An 18,295-nucleotide genomic window follows, 5' to 3' on the forward strand; every position below is an offset into this window, starting at 1 on the left:
CCAATGCATAGTGCCAACTGTACAGTTAGGTGGAGGATGAATAATCATCTGGGGATGTTTTTCATGGTTCAGGCTTGGCCCCTTAGTTCCAGTGAAGGGAAATCTTAACGCTACAACATACAATGACATTCTAGAAAATTCTCTGCTTCCAACTTCGTGGCAACAGTTTGGGGAAGGCCCTTTCCTGTTTTAGCATGACAATGCCCTCGTGCCCAAAACAAGTTACATACAGAAATGGATTGTCGAGATTGGTGTGGAAGAACTTGACTGGCCTGCACAGAGCTCTGACCTTGATGCAGGCCAGTCAAGTTCCTCTGTGCAGGCCAGTGAAATGCAAGGTAATTATAGCAGCAAAGGGGGGACCAACTCTATATTAATACCCATGATTTTGGAATGAGATGTTTGACGAGCAGGTCTTCACATACTTTTGGTCATGTAGCGTATGTATTACATTGTCTGCTTCCAGTAGTTCAGTATGTTCAATAATAAGAGCCAATAGACTTGCTGTTGCCTAGTGATGACCGCACTTAGTCAAAGGGTCGATTGTTTGGTCAATAGGGTGTTGATTGACATAGATTTTCATTTTGTCGACCAGTAGCAAATGTATTCTTTTTGATGGCACGAGACACCCGTCTGATTTCACACCCATCTCAGTGAACTAATCCATTGCAGAGAACAGGGGATGGACCAGTCCAACAAGAAAGGGGGTGTGGCTAAGATGTCTTTCTCCAGTGTGCCCTCTCCCGCCAATTTGTGCACATTCATTGTCTTATAACTTAATTTTATGAATTATTTGCGTATATCAATTCCCCATTACATATATCACCAGTAGTTCATTTACCATTAATTCCTAATCTACAATATTTGTTTGGTTATACTTGGGGCGACAGGTAGCCTAGTGGTTAGAGCATTGGGCCAGAAACTGAAAAGTAGCTAGTTCGATTCCCCGAGCTGACAAGGTTAAAAATCGGTCGTTCTGCCCCTGAACAAGGCTATTTATTTATGTTAATGCATCAAATATATTATTATTCCAGTATTTTACCATTCTCATTGTCTGAGTGGACACGTTGGTTGCAGAGTGCACGACCTATGCTACGCTTCTGAGAAACAAGTTTTGGTTTATCTCATTCCATTTATGAGTTTTGTCAATTTAGTCATTGTCTTTTGTTTGGAGCGCAAATGTCAATGTTGAGCAAGAACACGCACCTGATTATGCATAGAAGTAGGCCTATAGGCTACCTGGCCTAAGTGCAAATATAGGCAAATAAATGTGCCCATTTGGGGATCCGATAGTATTTCTCTTTGGCTTAACGCACCACCTTAATGCGCTTTTGAACATCTCAAAGTAATTTTTCCTTCACCTCAAACAGCAAGCAAACAAAGTCTGTTTTTACATCCATTGAGAATGACAATAGTTGCTTAATGTATTTGAAAACTCTTTCCAGCTCTCTCCCTTGAGGATTACCACTCAGTATGAAAGAGAAAAATGTAATGCCCTGATCCAGTGGAAAATTCATAAAACAGGCCTGCCTGATTACTTCTTATCCCTTGCACAAATAGCCTACAGCTGTGTCTGTCCCGAGCTTTGAGGGCCCAGAAAATGTTATACAATGTTGCAAGTTTGCTAATGCAAGCTTCAGGCCAGACCCAAGTTAATAGCTGATACAATGCTTCAAGTTAGTTGCAGAGAGGCCAACCTAGCCAATGTAATTCATATGATATTTATTTTTATCAGGATATTTTCTACCTGCAGGCTGCAATGTTTTTTATTTGTTGGTTTTATGTAGGCTATTTTCACATAGTTGGCAATGGAAGTTACTTTTTAGGTTTATAATTTTAATTCAGATTTGGATATCATTTTGATTAACCACATGACAATGATTTTGAGATACTTTTGGTCATGTAGTGTATGTGGACACCTGCTCGTTGAACATCTCATTTCAAAATCATGGGCATAAATATGGAGTTGGTCCCCCCTTGCTGCCATAACAGCATCCACTCTTCTGGGAAGGCTTTCCACTAGATGTTGGAACATTGCTGTGGGGACATCAGGTTGGGCACTGATGTTGGGCGATTAGGCTCGCAGTCAGCGTTCCAATTCATCCCAATGGCGTTTGATGGGGTTGAGGTCAGGGCCCTGTGCAGGCCAGTCAAGTTCTTCCACACCAATCTCGAGAAACCATTTCTGTATGGACATCGCTCTGTGCATGGGGGCATTCTCATGCTGAAACAGGAAAGGTCCTTCCCCAAATTGTTGCATCAAAGTTGGAAGCACAGAATCATCTAGAATGTTACTGTATGCTTAACGTTAAGTCTTAAATCCAAGATGGCGTAGCAATCAGACGTCTTTGTCTTGTCCCATGTATATATATATTTCTCTTCGCAATCTTTTTTATATTTTACCTAAAAATCAACTTCAAAATACTCTCCTGCAACACACCTCACCCAATGTGGTGTGGATGTTTTTTTCCCCAAAGTATTTATATTTTCCTCCGAACTGGAATACCTCAACTAGCTACCAGCTATCAGCTATCAGTCAGCTAACCTTTAGCTCGGAAAGCTCTCGCCAATTCGTACAACTCGTTTCAAACCAGAGCATACCGGACCTATTTTCTCTCCATATCCCCGGATTCCTACCGCAAACTCTGAACCCTTTCATCTGGATCATGGCAGCTAGCTAACCGCAACCTGAGTTGACTACTCCTGGCTAACGTTTCCATCCTGGAGCAAGCAACAACTAGCCTGGGGCTTGCCCTTGCTAGACCCATCTCCGGGCTAGGGCTCCTGGGCTACTCCTGAAGCCCACTCCTTGGCTACAATATCTGGACCACCTTCTACTGCCGGTACGGGGCACGGAACACCGCCGATCCTTCACGGTGTTCACGACCGGCCTGCTAACTGTCTGAATCGCCGTGTCCCCATCCAGCCCAACCACTCACTGGACCCATACAATCACTTGGCTACGCATGCCTCTCCCTAATATCAATATGCCTTGTCCATTACTGTCCTGGTTAGTGATTACTGACTTATTTCACTGTATAGACTATAGCCCTGCTCAATATGCCTTAACCAACCATGTTTTTCCACCTCCCACATATGCGATGACATCACCTAGTTTAAACGTATCTAGAGACTATATCTCTCTCTTCATTACTCAATGCCTTTACCTCCAATGTACTCTCTTCCTACCATACCTTTGTCTGTACATTATGCCTTGAATCTATGCTATCGTGCCCAGAAATCTACTCCTTTTATTCTCTGTTCCCAGGGCACTGGACGACCAGTTCTTATAGCCTTTAGCTGTACCCTTATCCTACTTCTTCTCTGTTCCTCTGGTGATGTAGAGGTTAATTTAGGTCCTGCAGTGCCTAGCTCCACTCCTTCTACCCAGGTGCTCTCATTTGTTGACTTCTGTAACCGTAAAAGCCTTGGTCCCATGATTGTTAACTAGAGGTCGAACGGTTATGATTTTTCAACGCCCAATACCGATTATTGGAGGACCCAAAAAAAGCAGATACTGATTAATCTGCCAGATTTTTTACTTTGGAATTTTTTTATTCTACCATTATTTAACTAGGCAAGTCAGTTAAGAACACATTCTTATTTTCAATGATGGCCAAGGAACAGTGGGTTAACTGCCTTGTTCAGGGGCAGAACGATAGATTTGTACCTTGTCAGCTCGGGGGGTTGAACTTACAACCTTCCGGCTACTAGTCCAATGCTCAAACCACTAGGCTACCCTGCCGCCCCAGGGTAGCCTAGTTACAAAAATACTGAATGAACACTTCTATTAACTTAATATAATACATCAATAAAAAAACAAAGTGTTGGAGAAGAAAGTAAAAGTGCAATATGTGCCATGTAAGAAAGCTAACGTTTCTTGCTCAGAACATGAGAACATATGAAAGCTGGTGGTTCCTTTTAACATGAGTCTTCAATATTCCCAGGTAAGAAGTTTTAGGTTGAAGTTATTATAGGACTATTTCTCTCTATACCATTTGTATTTCATTAACCTTTGACTATTGGATTTCTTATAGGCACTTTAGTATTGCCAGTGTAACAGTACAGCTTCCATCCCTCTCCTCGCTCCTACCTGGGCTCGAACCAGGAACACATCGACAACAGCCACCCTCGAAGCATCATTACCCATGCAGAGCAAGGGAAACAACCACTCCAAGTCTCAGAGCGAGTGACGTTTGAAACGCTATTAGCACGCACCCCACTAACTAGCTAGCCATTTCACATCAGTTACACCAGCCTAATCTCGGGAGTTGATAGGCTTGAAGTCATAAACAGTGCAATGCTTTAAGCACAGCGAAGAGCTGCTGGCAAAACGCACGAAAGTGCTGTTTGAATGAATGCTTACGAACCTGCTGCTGCCTACCATCGCTCAGTCAGACTGCTCTATCAAATCATACACTTAATTATAACATAATAACACACAGAAATACGAGCCTTGGGTCATTAATATGGTCGAATGCGGAAACTATCATCTCGAAAACAAGACGTTTATTCTTTCAGATAAAATACGGAACGGTTCCGTATTTCACTAACGGGTGGCATCCTTAAGTCTAAATATTCCTGTTACATTGCACAACCTTCAATGTTATGTCATAATTACATAAAATTCTGGCAAATTAGGCGGCCCAAACTGTTGCATATACCCTGACTCTGCGTGCAATGAACGCAAGAGAAGTGACACAATTTCACCTGGTTAATATTGCCTGCTAACCTGGATTTCTTTTCGCTAAATATGCAGGTTTCAAAATATATACTTCTGTGTATTGATTTTAAGAAAGGCATTGATGTTTATGGTTAGGTACACATTGGAGCAACGATACGCACCGCATCGATTATATGCAATGCAGGACACGCTAGATAAACTAGTAATATCATCAACCATGTGTAGTTAACTAGTGATTATGATTGATTGATTGTTTTTTATAAGATAAGTTTAATGCTAACTAGCAACTTTCCTTAAGCAGACGACACCATACTGTACACCTCTGGCCCTTCGTTGGACACTGTGTTAACAATCCTCCAGACGAGCGTCAATGCCATACAACTCTCCTTCCGTGGCCTCCAACTGCTCTTAAATGCAAGTAAAACTAAATGCATGCTCTTCAACCGATCTCTGCCCGCACCTGCCCGCCCGTCCAGCATCACTACTCTGGACGGTTCTGACTTAGAATATGTGGACAACTACAAATACCTAGGTGTCTGGTTAGACTGTAAACTCTCCTTCCAGACTCACATTAAGCATCTCCAATCTAAAATTGCATCCTTCACTCACGCTGCCAAACATACCCTCGTAAAACTGACCATCCTACCGCTTCTCGACGATGTCATTTACAAAATAGCCTCCAACACTCTACTCAACAAATTGGATGCAGTCTATCACAGTGCCATCCGTTTTGTCACCAAAGCCCGAAATACTACCCACCACCGCGACCTGTACGCTCTCGATGGCTGGCCCTCGCTTCATACTCGTCGCCACTGGCTCCAGGTCATCTACAAGTCTCTGCTAGATAAAGCCCCGCCTTAGCTCACTGGTCACTATAGCAGCACCCACCCGTAGCACGCGCTAAGCCAATTCTTCCTTTGGCCGCCTCCCCTTTCATTTCTCTGATTATTACCTATATTTTACTAACCCTCAGAAAAATGGACACTGGCATATTCTTGCAACGTTCCAAGGAAACGTGTCTAGAACATTGATATTGAATATTCTGAGACCATGGTAAACACGTTCTGGGTAAGTTGTGTTTGACATTAAGGGAACGGTCTCTTGGAAACAGTCCTTGTCAATAAAACATCACAATACGGTACAGAGTGTTCGATTTGGCTGCTGGGGGGCAAGGAGACCCTCAGCTCTGCTAAAACATTGTCGTTTTCAAGGGATTGTTAAATACATTTTAACTATTTGGTGTTAATATCATCACCTCTTGAAGAGCCTAGTCTGAGCTACACATTTCCGAATATTCCACATTTAGCTCTATCATCAGAGTTGAATATTCAGAGAACATACTGTATGCTTTTCAGTAAACATCAATTCATCATGTATTTTCAGATACGTGAGGGTAGCCTCTCCATTTCACATGAAGAGGGTAGCCTCTCCATTTCCTATCAAAATGTTAGGTAATGACATGAGACTCCTAAAGGAACGTTCTCTAAAGTTGTGAAAATGTTTCTTATTAGCAATTCAGCTAATTGTGGACCAGCTCTCCCTTGAACAAACTCCTTATAACTGGTGTAAATACTGACCAATGGAAGCCATTTTTGACACTTCCATTTTCCTTGGACATTCTAGCCCTGTCCAAAAACAACCATTGGCAACTACAAACTGCTCAAAAACTAAGGCTCTCGTACCAGAGATGAGGCAAAAATTTAACTTTTTGACATGTTACCCAACTGCCTTCAGTTCTGCAGTCAGCTTTGTTGGTAATTCACAGAGAAGTCAGCAATCGCTTGTTGTTGTTTGCTTCTTATCATCGGTCTAAGTACAAGGTATCAAATCCAACGCAAATTATTGGCTTTCTTGTACCTCAGCAAATCCAGAGCCACCTATCGTTATGAAAGTTTTTTTTAAATCTCCCAGCGAGAACATTCAATCAACTTAAAACGGTATCCTCGAGTTGATTGAATAGGGCACTGGGTCTGGCCTCTTAAGCCTGTCAAGACAACACAACACATAAAGCTGAAGCCATTGAAAGACTGTGGGCTTTACAGGCGACTCCCGACTGACTGATCTACAAACCACCTTGCATGTTTACATAACTACTTATTATTTGTATTGTAGATCAGTAAGTCACAATTAGCTCACAATGCATCACAGATGTGATGCCTTCAAACAGGACCAGTGACTTTAGGTATCAACGGAGTAGGCAGTGTCAACAGGGCGTATCAGCGTAAACCGCTCCTTTATAATACTAAAACCACTCAGGATAATGTGGTTGACAATGTTAACTGTGTGTTTCCCTAGAACAGTTGTATACCTCATTAAACATTGCCCTGTGGACACCACTCATCTGTTGGGGTGAGCTCTTCAACGTTCTCCCGAAGAAGTGCTGGTGGCTGGTATCAAACAGGGAAACACTCAGCTGGTACTTGACTGGTTCCCTCTTTCGATTCCCTTCTGACTCCCCTTCCTTCTTCTCCTAAGGGATGAGGGGAGTAGAAATGTTTGTAACTGGAAGTCAATTAGAAACGGGTCCCTAGCTAAACATTGGCAACTCTACTAACGTTTGTCTACCTACCAGGCCGGGCTAGAATCAAACTTGCGAATGGCATTAGCTAGCTAACTCTTCGGATGCCAGGTTTATGCAAATAAGGCGTAGGCCTACCTGTTGAATGTGAGGTCCATCAAGATGCTTCAGGATGATTTGGAAGCCTTGAGAATGGGTGTGGGATGAGTCCTGTGCCAGTCGAACAGTCTGGCTGTGTGGAGGAATCACCCGTCCTCTCTCAAACAGTCCCTTCCAGTCGTCGGTCATTGAGAGGATATTTCGAGTCTGCAGCAAAGTCAAATTTCGCTAGCTATATTTAGCTAAAACAACAACACCTAGCTTGCTAGTTAGTGGGTTTTGTTTGGTGTGTTTGCTATCAGTAAGTAACGTTAGCTAACATTAGGACTTGTTCATTAAGATACCAAAGCGAACTTTGCACTATTCTCAAACCTCAGAAAACACGATTGTTACCCAAACTAGCTATGCTTGTAATTGTAGCAAGTAAAATGTCGCGCAGTTGTATAAAAATCACTGTTTACCCTCGCTTATTTGAAATCCTAGCTATCCAGGCATGTTGGCAACAGGGGAAGCAAAAAAGCTGACTTTCAAAAGGGGGTAAAGATTTAAAAGGTAAATAAATGAAGGTACGAATAGTAAAAAAATATATTTTATCAAATCGACTGATATATTCAAAGATTAAAGATGTTCATTTTAAAATTGATTATGTAAATGCAGGATTACCAAATGACCTGAATGAAATTGTTCTATTTCCCTATGTTCCCTTTAAATTGGTTTCTCCCGTCACTTGGCATCGGTTACTACGGTGATATTAACGTTGCTATGCCTTTTCTTCTTATTCGTTCAAAATGTACTAAAGAGAGCGGGAGACCAGCACGTGTCCATATCGCCACCCTCTGGTTTGGGAAGGATACATACTGTTGGACATTGCATATTCTCTATGCAAAACGATCCTCATCCACAGACCCATTTACATTTGGATTTAAATACAGCCTTGTGTATACTGTAGTGGTCAGGGTGAGGAGGACCATAACAAATCCTAATAATTTGGACATCATATTCTATCTTCCTAGGGATTGACTGTTAAAATACACTGGCCAATGCCACCACTAGGAGAAATGGGGAGAACTTGCATAGCACACTCACCAGCTGTTTTATTGAATCTTTATTTAACTAGGCAAGTCAGTTAAGAACAAATTCTTATGTACAATGATGGCCTACCAAAAGGCAAAAGGCCTCCTGCGGGTACAGGGACTGGGATTTCTTTATTTTATTTTATTTAATATAGGACAAAACACACATCACAACGAGATACAACACTACATAAAGAGACACCTATGACAACAACATAGCAAAGCAGCAACACATGACAACACAACATGGTAGCAACACAACATGGCAGCAGCACAAAACATGGAACAAACATTATTGTGCACAGACAACAGCAAAAAGGGCAAGAAGGTAGAGACAACAATACATCACGCAAAGCAGCCACAACTACGGATACTATAGGATACGGTTACCTATAAAATCAGGCCCCTGACATACAGAATATAAGTACTATAACAATTGAGATCCTCTTCATCTTTTTATCTGCATCTGCTACTGGATATTCTAGAAGCAGCTGAGTGACTGTCAACTGTGTGTACGTGCAGTTCTAAAACGCTAGATGGCAGTATATTGGATAATTTTCCAACCTGTCCTGTAGCTGGCAGCATGCATCGTTTCTTTGTGTGTTTCTGCACATTGGTCTTCATAGAAGAAAAGGCGCAATGTTTGGACTTCAAAGAAAAAAACAAGTTGTCAAAATAAGAAGCCTGAATGAAACAAAAAAATATGGGGTGGCTGCAACAAGTCTGAAAGAGCTTCTCAAAAAGGGAAGTAAACTTCTACAGGTATGATTTCGTCCAGTAGCTTGCTATGTTTAGCACATTCTACTGTTACTTCCAGACCATAACAGCGGGTCGAGACTTGCAACCAGGAAGTGGCGATAATGAAAGTTACATTATTTTGTTTAAATTATTATGTGAATCATTTTCTTCTAGGTTCCACTCGTCGGTTCGCATATTTCCTTGTATGAAGATGGAACAGAATTGACAGAGGACTATTTCCGAAGTCTTCCAGACAATGCTGTACTTGTCCTTCTTGCCATGGATGAGAGATGGAGCGGCTGTGAGTGAAACATTAAAAGTAACTAAAAGACTGTAAAAAAAGAAACTTAGTAACTAGCCAACTAACAACCTCAGACTATGTGGCATGCACAATGCACATTCAAATAGGGTTTAGGACCTACTTTATGTAGCTGTGCATGGTAAATAAATGATAACAATACTAACTTAAATATGCACTTATACAAATATGCATACCCTTGTGGTGATTGATTTGAAAGGGATGCATTGGTAAATAAATAGAAATATAGCCTTGCTTTCACTCATAGGAAGAGCGGTTAACCAGGCTCATGTATTGAGTAGCCGAACCATGCCTGCCAATGATACTTGCCAGTGAGGCTGTCAGGGGTTCAAATACAGTCGGTTACATGGGTGCCATGACTCAGATGTTTAGGTTAACAGAGGCTGTTCTGTGAACCAATTGAAATAACTTATGATTTGTGATTATTTCAGTTGTCTGCGACATAGGCCGGTTGCTGGACACCGACAGGAACTCAGATCTTCTGATTGATGCGGCTAAGGGGCTTCTCTCAAACGAGCGGTCTCCAAAGAGACGCAGACTCCTGGGGGACCTGCTCCTGCACTTGAAGGACAGCTCTGAGGCTGAAAACAGAGAAGACGATGAAGACTGGTTCCAAGGTAACAAGTCCTCAATCTTGGGATGGATAGAAATCCTGCAGGAAACGATGTGGCAGCCAAAAGAAAGATGGAGAAAAACAAGGACATTTTTATTTTTTAATCTGAAACAAACTGTCTCTTTACGGTTATACCGTTCTATTTTTGGGCTTTCAGGAATTGATGACAGATTTAAGACCAAATCGGCCTACATGAAGTACAACTGTGAGAACAGGATTCGTGGATACATGAAGGAGGTGAAGCTACAGTGCCTTCAAAGTATTCATACCACTTGACTTATTACACGTTGTGTTACAGCTTGAATTCAAATTTGATTAAATATTTTTTTTATACATCTACACACAATACCCTATAATGACAAAGTGAAAACATGTTTTTAGAAATGTTGGCAAATGTAATACAGAAATATCAAATTTACATAAGTATTCACATCCCTAAGTCAATACTTTGTAGAAGCACCTTTGGTAGCGATTCCAGCTGGCAAGTCTTTAAGAGCATTCCACACATGGATTGTGCAGCATTTGCTCATTGTTCTTTTCAAAATTCTTCAAGCTCTGTCAAGTTGGTTGTTGATCATTGCTAGAAAACCATTTTCAGGTCTTGCCATAGATTTAAGTACAAACTGTAACTCGGCCACTCAGGAACATTTGGCTTTTTGGTTAGCAAATTGACCTTGTGTTTTACATTATTGTCCTGCTGAAAGGTGATTTTTTTAAATCTCCTAGTGTCTGGTGGAAAGCAGACTGAACCAGGCTTTCCTCTAGGATTTTACCTGTGCTTAGCTCCATTTCTTTTTTTATCCTGAAAAACTCCCCAGTCCTTACAAGCATACCCAGATGATGCAGCCACCACCATGCTTGAAAATATGGAGAATGTATTGTATTTGCCCCAAATATAACACTTTGAATTCAGGACAAAAAGTAAATTGTTTTGCCACATTTTTTGCAGTGTTACTTAGGTGCCTTGTTGCATGTTTTGGAATATTTTTTTATTCTGTACAGGCTTCCTTTTCACTCTGTCATGTAGGTTAGTATTGTGGAGTAACTACAATGTTGTTGATCCATCCTCAGTTGTCTATGCCATTAAACTCTGGCTCATGGGATATTCAATGTCTACTTTCAAAATATACAGTGCCTTGCGAAAGTATTCGGCCCCTTTGAACTTTGCGACCTTTTGCCACATTTCAGGCTTCAAACATAAAGATATAAAACTGTATTTTTTTGTGAAGAATCAACAACAAGTGGGACACAATCATGAAGTGGAACGACATTTATTGGATATTTCAAACTTTTTTAACAAATCAAAAACTGAAAAATTGGGCGTGCAAAATTATTCAGCCCCTTTACTTTCAGTGCAGCAAACTCTCTCCAGAAGTTCAGTGAGGATCTCTGAATGATCCAATGTTGACCTAAATGACTAATGATGATAAATACAATCCACCTGTGTGTAATCAAGTCTCCGTATAAATGCACCTGCACTGTGATAGTCTCAGAGGTCCATTAAAAGCGCAGAGAGCATCATGAAGAACAAGGAACACACCAGGCAGGTCCGAGATACTGTTGTGAAGAAGTTTAAAGCCGGATTTGGATACAAAGAGATTTCCCAAGCTTTAAACATCCCAAGGAGCACTGTGCAAGCGATACTATTGAAATGGAAGGAGTATCAGACCACTGCAAATCTACCATGACCTGGCCGTCCCTCTAAACTTTCAGCTCATACAAGGAGAAGACTGATCAGAGATGCAGCCAAGAGGCCCATGATCACTCTGGATGAACTGCAGAGATCTACAGCTGAGGTGGGAGACTCTGTCCATAGGACAACAATCAGTCGTATATTGCACAAATCTGGCCTTTATGGAAGAGTGGCAAGAAGAAAGCCATTTCTTAAAGATATCCATAAAAAGTGTTGTTTAAAGTTTGCCACAAGCTACCTGGGAGACACACCAAACATGTGGAAGAAGGTGCTCTGGTCAGATGAAACCAAAATTGAACTTTTTGGCAACAATGCAAAACGTTATGTTTGGCGTAAAAGCAACACAGCTCATCACCCTGAACACACCCTATACCCACTGTCAAACATGGTGGTGGCAGCATCATGGTTTGGGCCTGCTTTTCTTCAGCAGGGACAGGGAAGATGGTTAAAATTGGTGGGAAGATGGATGGAGCCAAATACAGGACCATTCTGGAAGAATGGTCCTGATGGAGTCTGCAAAAGACCTGCGACTGGGATGGAGATTTGTCTTCCAACAAGACAATGATCCAAAACATAAAGCAAAATCTACAATAGAATGGTTCAAAAATAAACATATCCAGGTGTTAGAATGGCCAAGTCAAAGTCCAGACCTGAATCCAATTGAGAATCTGTGGAAAGAACTGAAAACTGCTGTTCACAAATGCTCTCCATCCAACCTCACTGAGCTCGAGCTGTTTTGCAAGGAGGAATGGGGAAAAATGTCAGTCTCTCGATGTGCAAAACTGATAGAGACATACCCCAAGCGACTTACAGCTGTAATCGCAGCAAAAGGTGGCGCTACAAGGTATTAACTTAAGGGGGCTGAATAATTTTGCTCGCCCAATTTTTCAGTTTTTGATTTGTTAAAAAAGTTTGAAATAAGTTTGAAATATCCAATTAATGTCGTTCTACTTCATGATTGTGTCCCACTTGTTGTTGATTCTTCACAAAAAAAATAGTTTTATATCTTTATGTTTGAAGCCTGAAATGTGGCAAAAGGTCACAAAGTTCAAGGGGGCCGAATACTTTTGCAAGGCACTGTATCTACCAGTAGGTGCCCTTTTCGAGGCATTGGAAAACCTCCCAGGTCTTTGTGGTTTAATCTGTTTGAAATTCACTGCTCCACTGAGGGACCTTAGATCATTTTACGTGTGGGGTACAGAGATGAGGCAGTCGTTCAAAAATCATGTTAAACACTTATTGCACAGAGTCAGTCCGTGCAACTCATGTGACTTAAGGACATTTTTACTCCTGAACTTTAGGCTTTCCGAAAGAAAGGGTTTGAATTCTTGACTCAATACATTTCAGCTTCAGCGTGGCAGCAACAATCTCAATTTAATCCATTTTAAATTCCGGGTGTAACACAATGTGGGAAAAAGGGTGTGAATACTTTCTGGTGTCACTGTATATTACTGATGCTTTGGTTTCACGCTGAAAGTGGTTGGTACTGTCAAGAAGTGATCCTCAAAAGCCGTAGCTCATAAGCCTACTCCATACATACTGTCAATTGTAATCTGCCCTATTTTCTGAGGAAAGAATACGTGACAGACTTTATTCTCTTATTCACAGGTGCATAGTTATGCTCAAACCATCCAAAAACCTAAACTCAAGGACGAATACAAGAAGACTGCAGAGTGCTTAGTGATGCAGCTGAAATCTGACAAGTACAATGGTTGCTACTTCAACAGGAAAGAAAAGGAACAAAATCGACTATGCACCCAGGAAGGATGGTTCTCCTGTCAGGTAACATTGATAGCATAGATATTATAATGGTAGCTAACAGGACCAGATTATGTTTGGCTCAGTAGCATCCTGTGTCCTTTCCCATCTCTCTCCTTTCCTCAGGGTGCTTTTGACCATGATCAATGCAAGTCCCTTCACTCAATCAACCCCTATGGAAACCGAGAGAGCAGGATTCTCTTTAGCACCTGGAACTTGGACCACAGGTGGGTTTAGTGAATAAAGGTTATAAATATTCAGAATGTTACACTCAAAATTGTTTGAAAACAGTAACAAAAAAGCTTGCTTGATTATCAATTGCAATTGTTAAGGTCGTTTAAGGACAAGTTTTATCAAATCTAGACTGAAATCTGTTTCTGTCCCAGGATTGAAAAGAAGAGGACAGTCATTCCTACCCTGGTGGAAGCACTGCAGAAACACAAGAGCAGCAACATAAACCTGGACTATTTTTACAAACTGCTGTTTACTCGGGAGAATCTGAAGCTGGTACATATTGTATGCCATAAGAAAGGTGCCCATGACTTGCTCTGTGACAAAAGGAAAATTTACAAACAGGGCAAACGATAATGATTCTCTAAAGTGAAGGGTATATGTTTTTCTACTGTTTATTCTTGAATTTTGTATTTCTTTATTAACTAGCTAACGGATGAAGTGCAAGACGCATGATAACCGGTAAATAACTAAATGTAATTATGGGCAGGGAACATTTCTGCTACTATCAGAACAGCTTATTTATTGATCATTTTGTGCTAGTGATTTTAAAGCACTCCATCATGAGCTATTGTTTGGGTAATAGTCAATGGACCAATTGCAAATCGTCCCAAGCCCTACACACGGATATGTTCCGTTCGATTCAACGTTTGCTACATCGCGTGTCAGTTTGTACTGAACAACACGTTCCCCCCAATACAGAGCACACCAGTCTTCAATAGCCTTTGAGGCACGTTTGGTGGGTGTGGCCTGATCAATATGGATGTGACCATTTCAAATGGCAAAATGTGTCGCACACACCATACAGTCGCTCTCTGGGCCACCATAATGACACCGTTCAACTATTTGCTCAGAACAATACTGCTTCCATTGAAATGAAATGCTTAACATTGTTCTGTACTACTGAATGCACCCCTGGTGATTTGATTGGTATAAGCAAATGGTGAAACTACCACCCAGCCTATCGGTGGAGCCATTACCATATTGATTACATTTGTCAAATCCTCTGAACTCCAGAAAAGCATAGGGTGGGGGGTTGAAATATTAAAGGTTTGACTATTGTTGGAGTCAAGCGGATTTGATGATTACAGCTGATTTGAGCGCAGCTCCATGGCCTGTAAGTGTAATTAGATAATTATGTGATAAAGTTCTGCTTAGTTTCAATAGCACAATACAAAACAGCAGACACAGGTAATTGAACATTTAAGTTATTGTATTGGCAATGCAACTATGACTACAAATATTGTGCATACATAAGGCATTCAGTAACAATATTGTAAAAGATACAATATAAATAGAACAATCTGAGCACTTAACCTGTACCATTTAAACAATATACAGTGTAGATAATTGAAAAGCGAAGTTTTGTTAGTGCAAATATTAATACAAAGATGTATAACTTTAGGGTATATGCTGGCAAAACATTAACTTGATACCCTGGTTCTGTTGAACGAATCCACTTTCAGGCTCAACTGTGACGTTAGGCTTGTTAAGGCCGTTTAAGGACAAGTTTTATTCCATCCTATTGATAGGAATAAGTTATTTCTGTAAATTAAGTGCCAACTATTTAATCTTGCTGCATTTCTGTGTGGCCCTCTTCATCACTGTCCTCTTTGGCATAGTACTGTCGTCTCCTGTGCTCCCTCCTGCTGAAGGTCGAAGTGGCCGTAGATCTCCGTGGACAATCCTACAAGGCAAATAACAGCATGTCAATAACCATGTTTCCATCCAGTTTTTATGCGAAAAAAGTCATATCATATAAAAAAAAAAAATCACAGCTGTGATGGAAACAACGTTTTGGTACAATTTTATAAATAGACAGAATGTTTATTTGACATGGTGGGATCTTTGTCAGTAAAATTAATTATGCAAGAATTGGCCGTGGAATTATTGATAGAATAACTATCATATCGAAGTAAACTTGGGAGTCACAATGTTATGGTATGTGATCCTCCCACCACAACTCTGGAAACCATGCAGTTTTAGGCTACAGATTAAATAAGTTATGAACTTCACAAGGTGATGAAAGTGCAGTGATCTTGATGCTCCTTTCCAATAAATATAGATGGTTCGGATTCTGGTGGCATGATCGATGCTTGACAAATAAAAAATATTCTCTCCCTTATCCATAATAATCTCATATAGACTAGTTTACCCCAACTGGATCTGAGCTGTTGGCTAGAGCTCATGTGCCAAGACCAGAGTAGGTACAACACATGAGTTTCTGCTGCCATTCCTCACAATTCATTTTACAGACAAAAAGATCCCAACGTGTCTAGTGTATTTAGTTTTGTCGACATTTGGAAAGTTTACTGACAAATGCTTCCATCAGGCCTGTTGTGACTTTTTCACGCGCTTGTCGGAAATAGGAAACTCGGAAATGTCCAACTTGCTAACCTGTTATAGTGATACACGTGCCGCATTCAACCAGTTAACTGAAATTTCTCACATGCCTTCTTGTTCCGACTAGCACATGAAAGCAGAATTACTCGCATAATAAAGGTTGGATGGAAACCTTTACTGGTTGCGTTTACACAGGCAGCCCAATTCTGATCTTTTCCCCACCAAAAAATAGCTTTCCTGCACTGTACTGATTGGTCAAAAGACACATTCTTGAAGATTTAAAAAAAAAATGTTTTTGCTGCCTGTGTAAAACGCAGCCATTGTGCTCCAAACATCAGACCAGGATCTTGTTTATCACACCTAACACTTGTTATAAAATCTCATCTTACCTGCACAACTTCCATGTTTCCGAAGAACTTTTCCACAGGAAGAACCTGGTTACTGTCATCATCAAGGAAGACGCTCTTGTCAATCACAACACCCTCTTCTGTTTCGTCATCCTCCGTCTTCTCTGGCAACCCGTTTGTTCGACAGTAATTCAACTCCAATCGCACACCGTTCTCTTTACCCTCCCACAATTCCTCCAGGTCTGGTGGTGCTCCACAACTTGTCTTTTCATGCCTCTCGCAACCATCGCAGCTGAGCCTCTCAGAAATGGTTGTTGACTCCCTACAACCACCAACCATCCAGTCATTCAGGGGCATTTCTGTTTTTGAGTCTTCAATTTTCATTTTTTTAACATGCCTCCTCTTCCCTGAACTCTATAAAGTCAAAACAACAACTTATTAAAAATAATAAACAGGCTTCCATGACACTATTAATGACAATCCCAGTGGTGGAAAAAGTACCCAACTGTCAAACTGGTGTAAAAGCAAAGATATCTTAACAGAAAATGATTCAAATAAAAGTTACCCAGTAAAATACTACTTGAGTAAAAGTATTTGGTTGTAAATATATTTCAGTATCAAAAGTAAATGTAATTGCACTGTTGGTTAAGGGCTTGTAAGTAAGCATTCACAGTAAGGTCTACACTTGTTGTATTCAACACGTGACAAAGTTTGATTTGAATTACTAAAATCTACTTAAATATCAAAAGTACAAGTATGGATAATTTCTAATTCCTTATTAGGAAACCCAGACCACTAGTATTATTATTATTATTATGTATGGATAGGCAGGGACATATGCCAACACTCAGACACCACTTACAAAGTATGTGTTTAGTGAGTCCGCCAGATCATAAGCAGTAGGGATGTTCTCTTGGAAACTGAATTGGACCATTTTCTGTCCTGCTAAGCATTCAAAATGTAACGAGTACTTTTGGGTTTCAGGGAAAATATGAAGAGAAAAGTACATTATTTTCTTTAGGAATGTAGTAAAGTAAAAATACTACATAGTAAAGTACGGATACCCCAAAAAACTAAGTAGTACTTTAAAGTATTTTTACTTTAGTACTTTACACTCTTGCGTAATCCATAATGTAAAATGAAAGCAGAAGAACTAAACGTTCACCGACCTTATCTGAACTCTTTACCTCGAGATGGACCCTGCTTGAGGAAACAGCGCACATCCCCTTTCGCCGTTTCAAGTTGCGAACTCGACTCGGCATCTGAAATGAGGAGTTCTCACATGTGGTTAACTCAGTTGGACAACTGGACATTAGCTAACACTTCTAGCTGGCTAACCAACTGTTACTGCCCCACTTTTAGCAGACTAAACTCTGATGTTACTGCCCCACTAGCTGATAAAAGACTAAACAATTCCCAAAGACAATGGAAAGCATGTAATAAATAACTACCCGAAGTGTTAAACATAATATAAATACTGTTGTGGGAGGTTAACTAGCTAACTTAACGTTAGTAACAAGCTGACTCTGACAAGCTTAACGTTACCTGGATAGCTATGTCGGTCGCTGGCTTGCAATCTTGTAAACAGTCGCTTTTTTCAGTCAGTGGATGTAACCAAATTAGCTAATAAAATCCAGTAATTGTGTTGTAAATACAGGTAGTCAGCAAACTGTAAAATCGTGGTTCTGATAAAGCGCCGCCGTGGTGAACCGAGACAGCTTCCGAACCCGACTAAATGTTTCTGTATAGAAGTCACGTGCAAGTACTTATTTTCCGTTTCCAGTTTTGGAGAACAAAACAGCATATGCGTCAGTAGGGTTACCTCGACCTTACATCGGGCTCAATGCTGATTGAGGTGATATTCTGGCTTCCACTAGTT

The 18,295-nt window shown here is 40.7% G+C and overlaps 3 protein-coding genes across 5 annotated transcripts in view; 1 reads left to right on the forward strand and 2 right to left on the reverse strand.

Annotated features, from left to right (window-relative positions):
• Positions 1–7,779, reverse strand: part of LOC135528175 (nephrocystin-4-like) — a 203,596-nt gene extending 195,817 nt beyond the window's left edge. Inside the window, exons 1-2 of the mRNA XM_064957075.1 lie at positions 7,341–7,779; positions 6,993–7,154 (exon numbers count right to left, since the gene is read on the reverse strand). Of these exons, the coding sequence (XP_064813147.1) occupies positions 6,993–7,154; positions 7,341–7,490 (312 nt within the window). The 5' untranslated portion in view covers positions 7,491–7,779. The remainder of the gene's footprint in view (positions 1–6,992; positions 7,155–7,340) is intronic.
• Positions 7,780–8,940: 1,161 nt separating this feature from the next.
• dffb (DNA fragmentation factor, beta polypeptide (caspase-activated DNase)) lies at positions 8,941–14,787 on the forward strand. The gene is made up of 7 exons (XM_064957076.1): positions 8,941–9,136; positions 9,287–9,413; positions 9,863–10,048; positions 10,202–10,281; positions 13,346–13,519; positions 13,622–13,722; positions 13,882–14,787. Exons 1-7 carry the CDS (start codon positions 9,014–9,016, stop codon positions 14,081–14,083), a joined length of 993 nt encoding a protein of 330 aa, XP_064813148.1. The 5' UTR covers positions 8,941–9,013; the 3' UTR covers positions 14,084–14,787.
• A 134-nt stretch (positions 14,788–14,921) lies between these two features.
• Positions 14,922–18,295, reverse strand: LOC135528178 (UPF0688 protein C1orf174 homolog). Of its 3 annotated transcripts, XM_064957077.1 has the most exons (5): positions 17,962–18,295; positions 17,586–17,678; positions 17,279–17,386; positions 16,459–16,830; positions 14,922–15,413 (listed from the first exon to the last, which is right to left on the reverse strand). In XM_064957077.1, exons 2-5 carry the CDS (start codon positions 17,676–17,678, stop codon positions 15,294–15,296), a joined length of 693 nt encoding a protein of 230 aa, XP_064813149.1. In that variant the 5' UTR covers positions 17,962–18,295; the 3' UTR covers positions 14,922–15,293. The 3 variants fall into 3 exon arrangements, with proteins under 3 accessions (XP_064813149.1, XP_064813150.1, XP_064813151.1); XM_064957078.1 differs by lacking the exon at positions 17,279–17,386 and having other exon boundaries at positions 17,962–18,290; XM_064957079.1 differs by lacking the exon at positions 17,962–18,295 and having other exon boundaries at positions 17,279–17,358; positions 17,586–17,638.

This window comes from Oncorhynchus masou, chromosome 33 (assembly GCF_036934945.1).
Source record: "Oncorhynchus masou masou isolate Uvic2021 chromosome 33, UVic_Omas_1.1, whole genome shotgun sequence".
Classification (NCBI taxonomy): domain Eukaryota; kingdom Metazoa; phylum Chordata; class Actinopteri; order Salmoniformes; family Salmonidae; genus Oncorhynchus; species Oncorhynchus masou.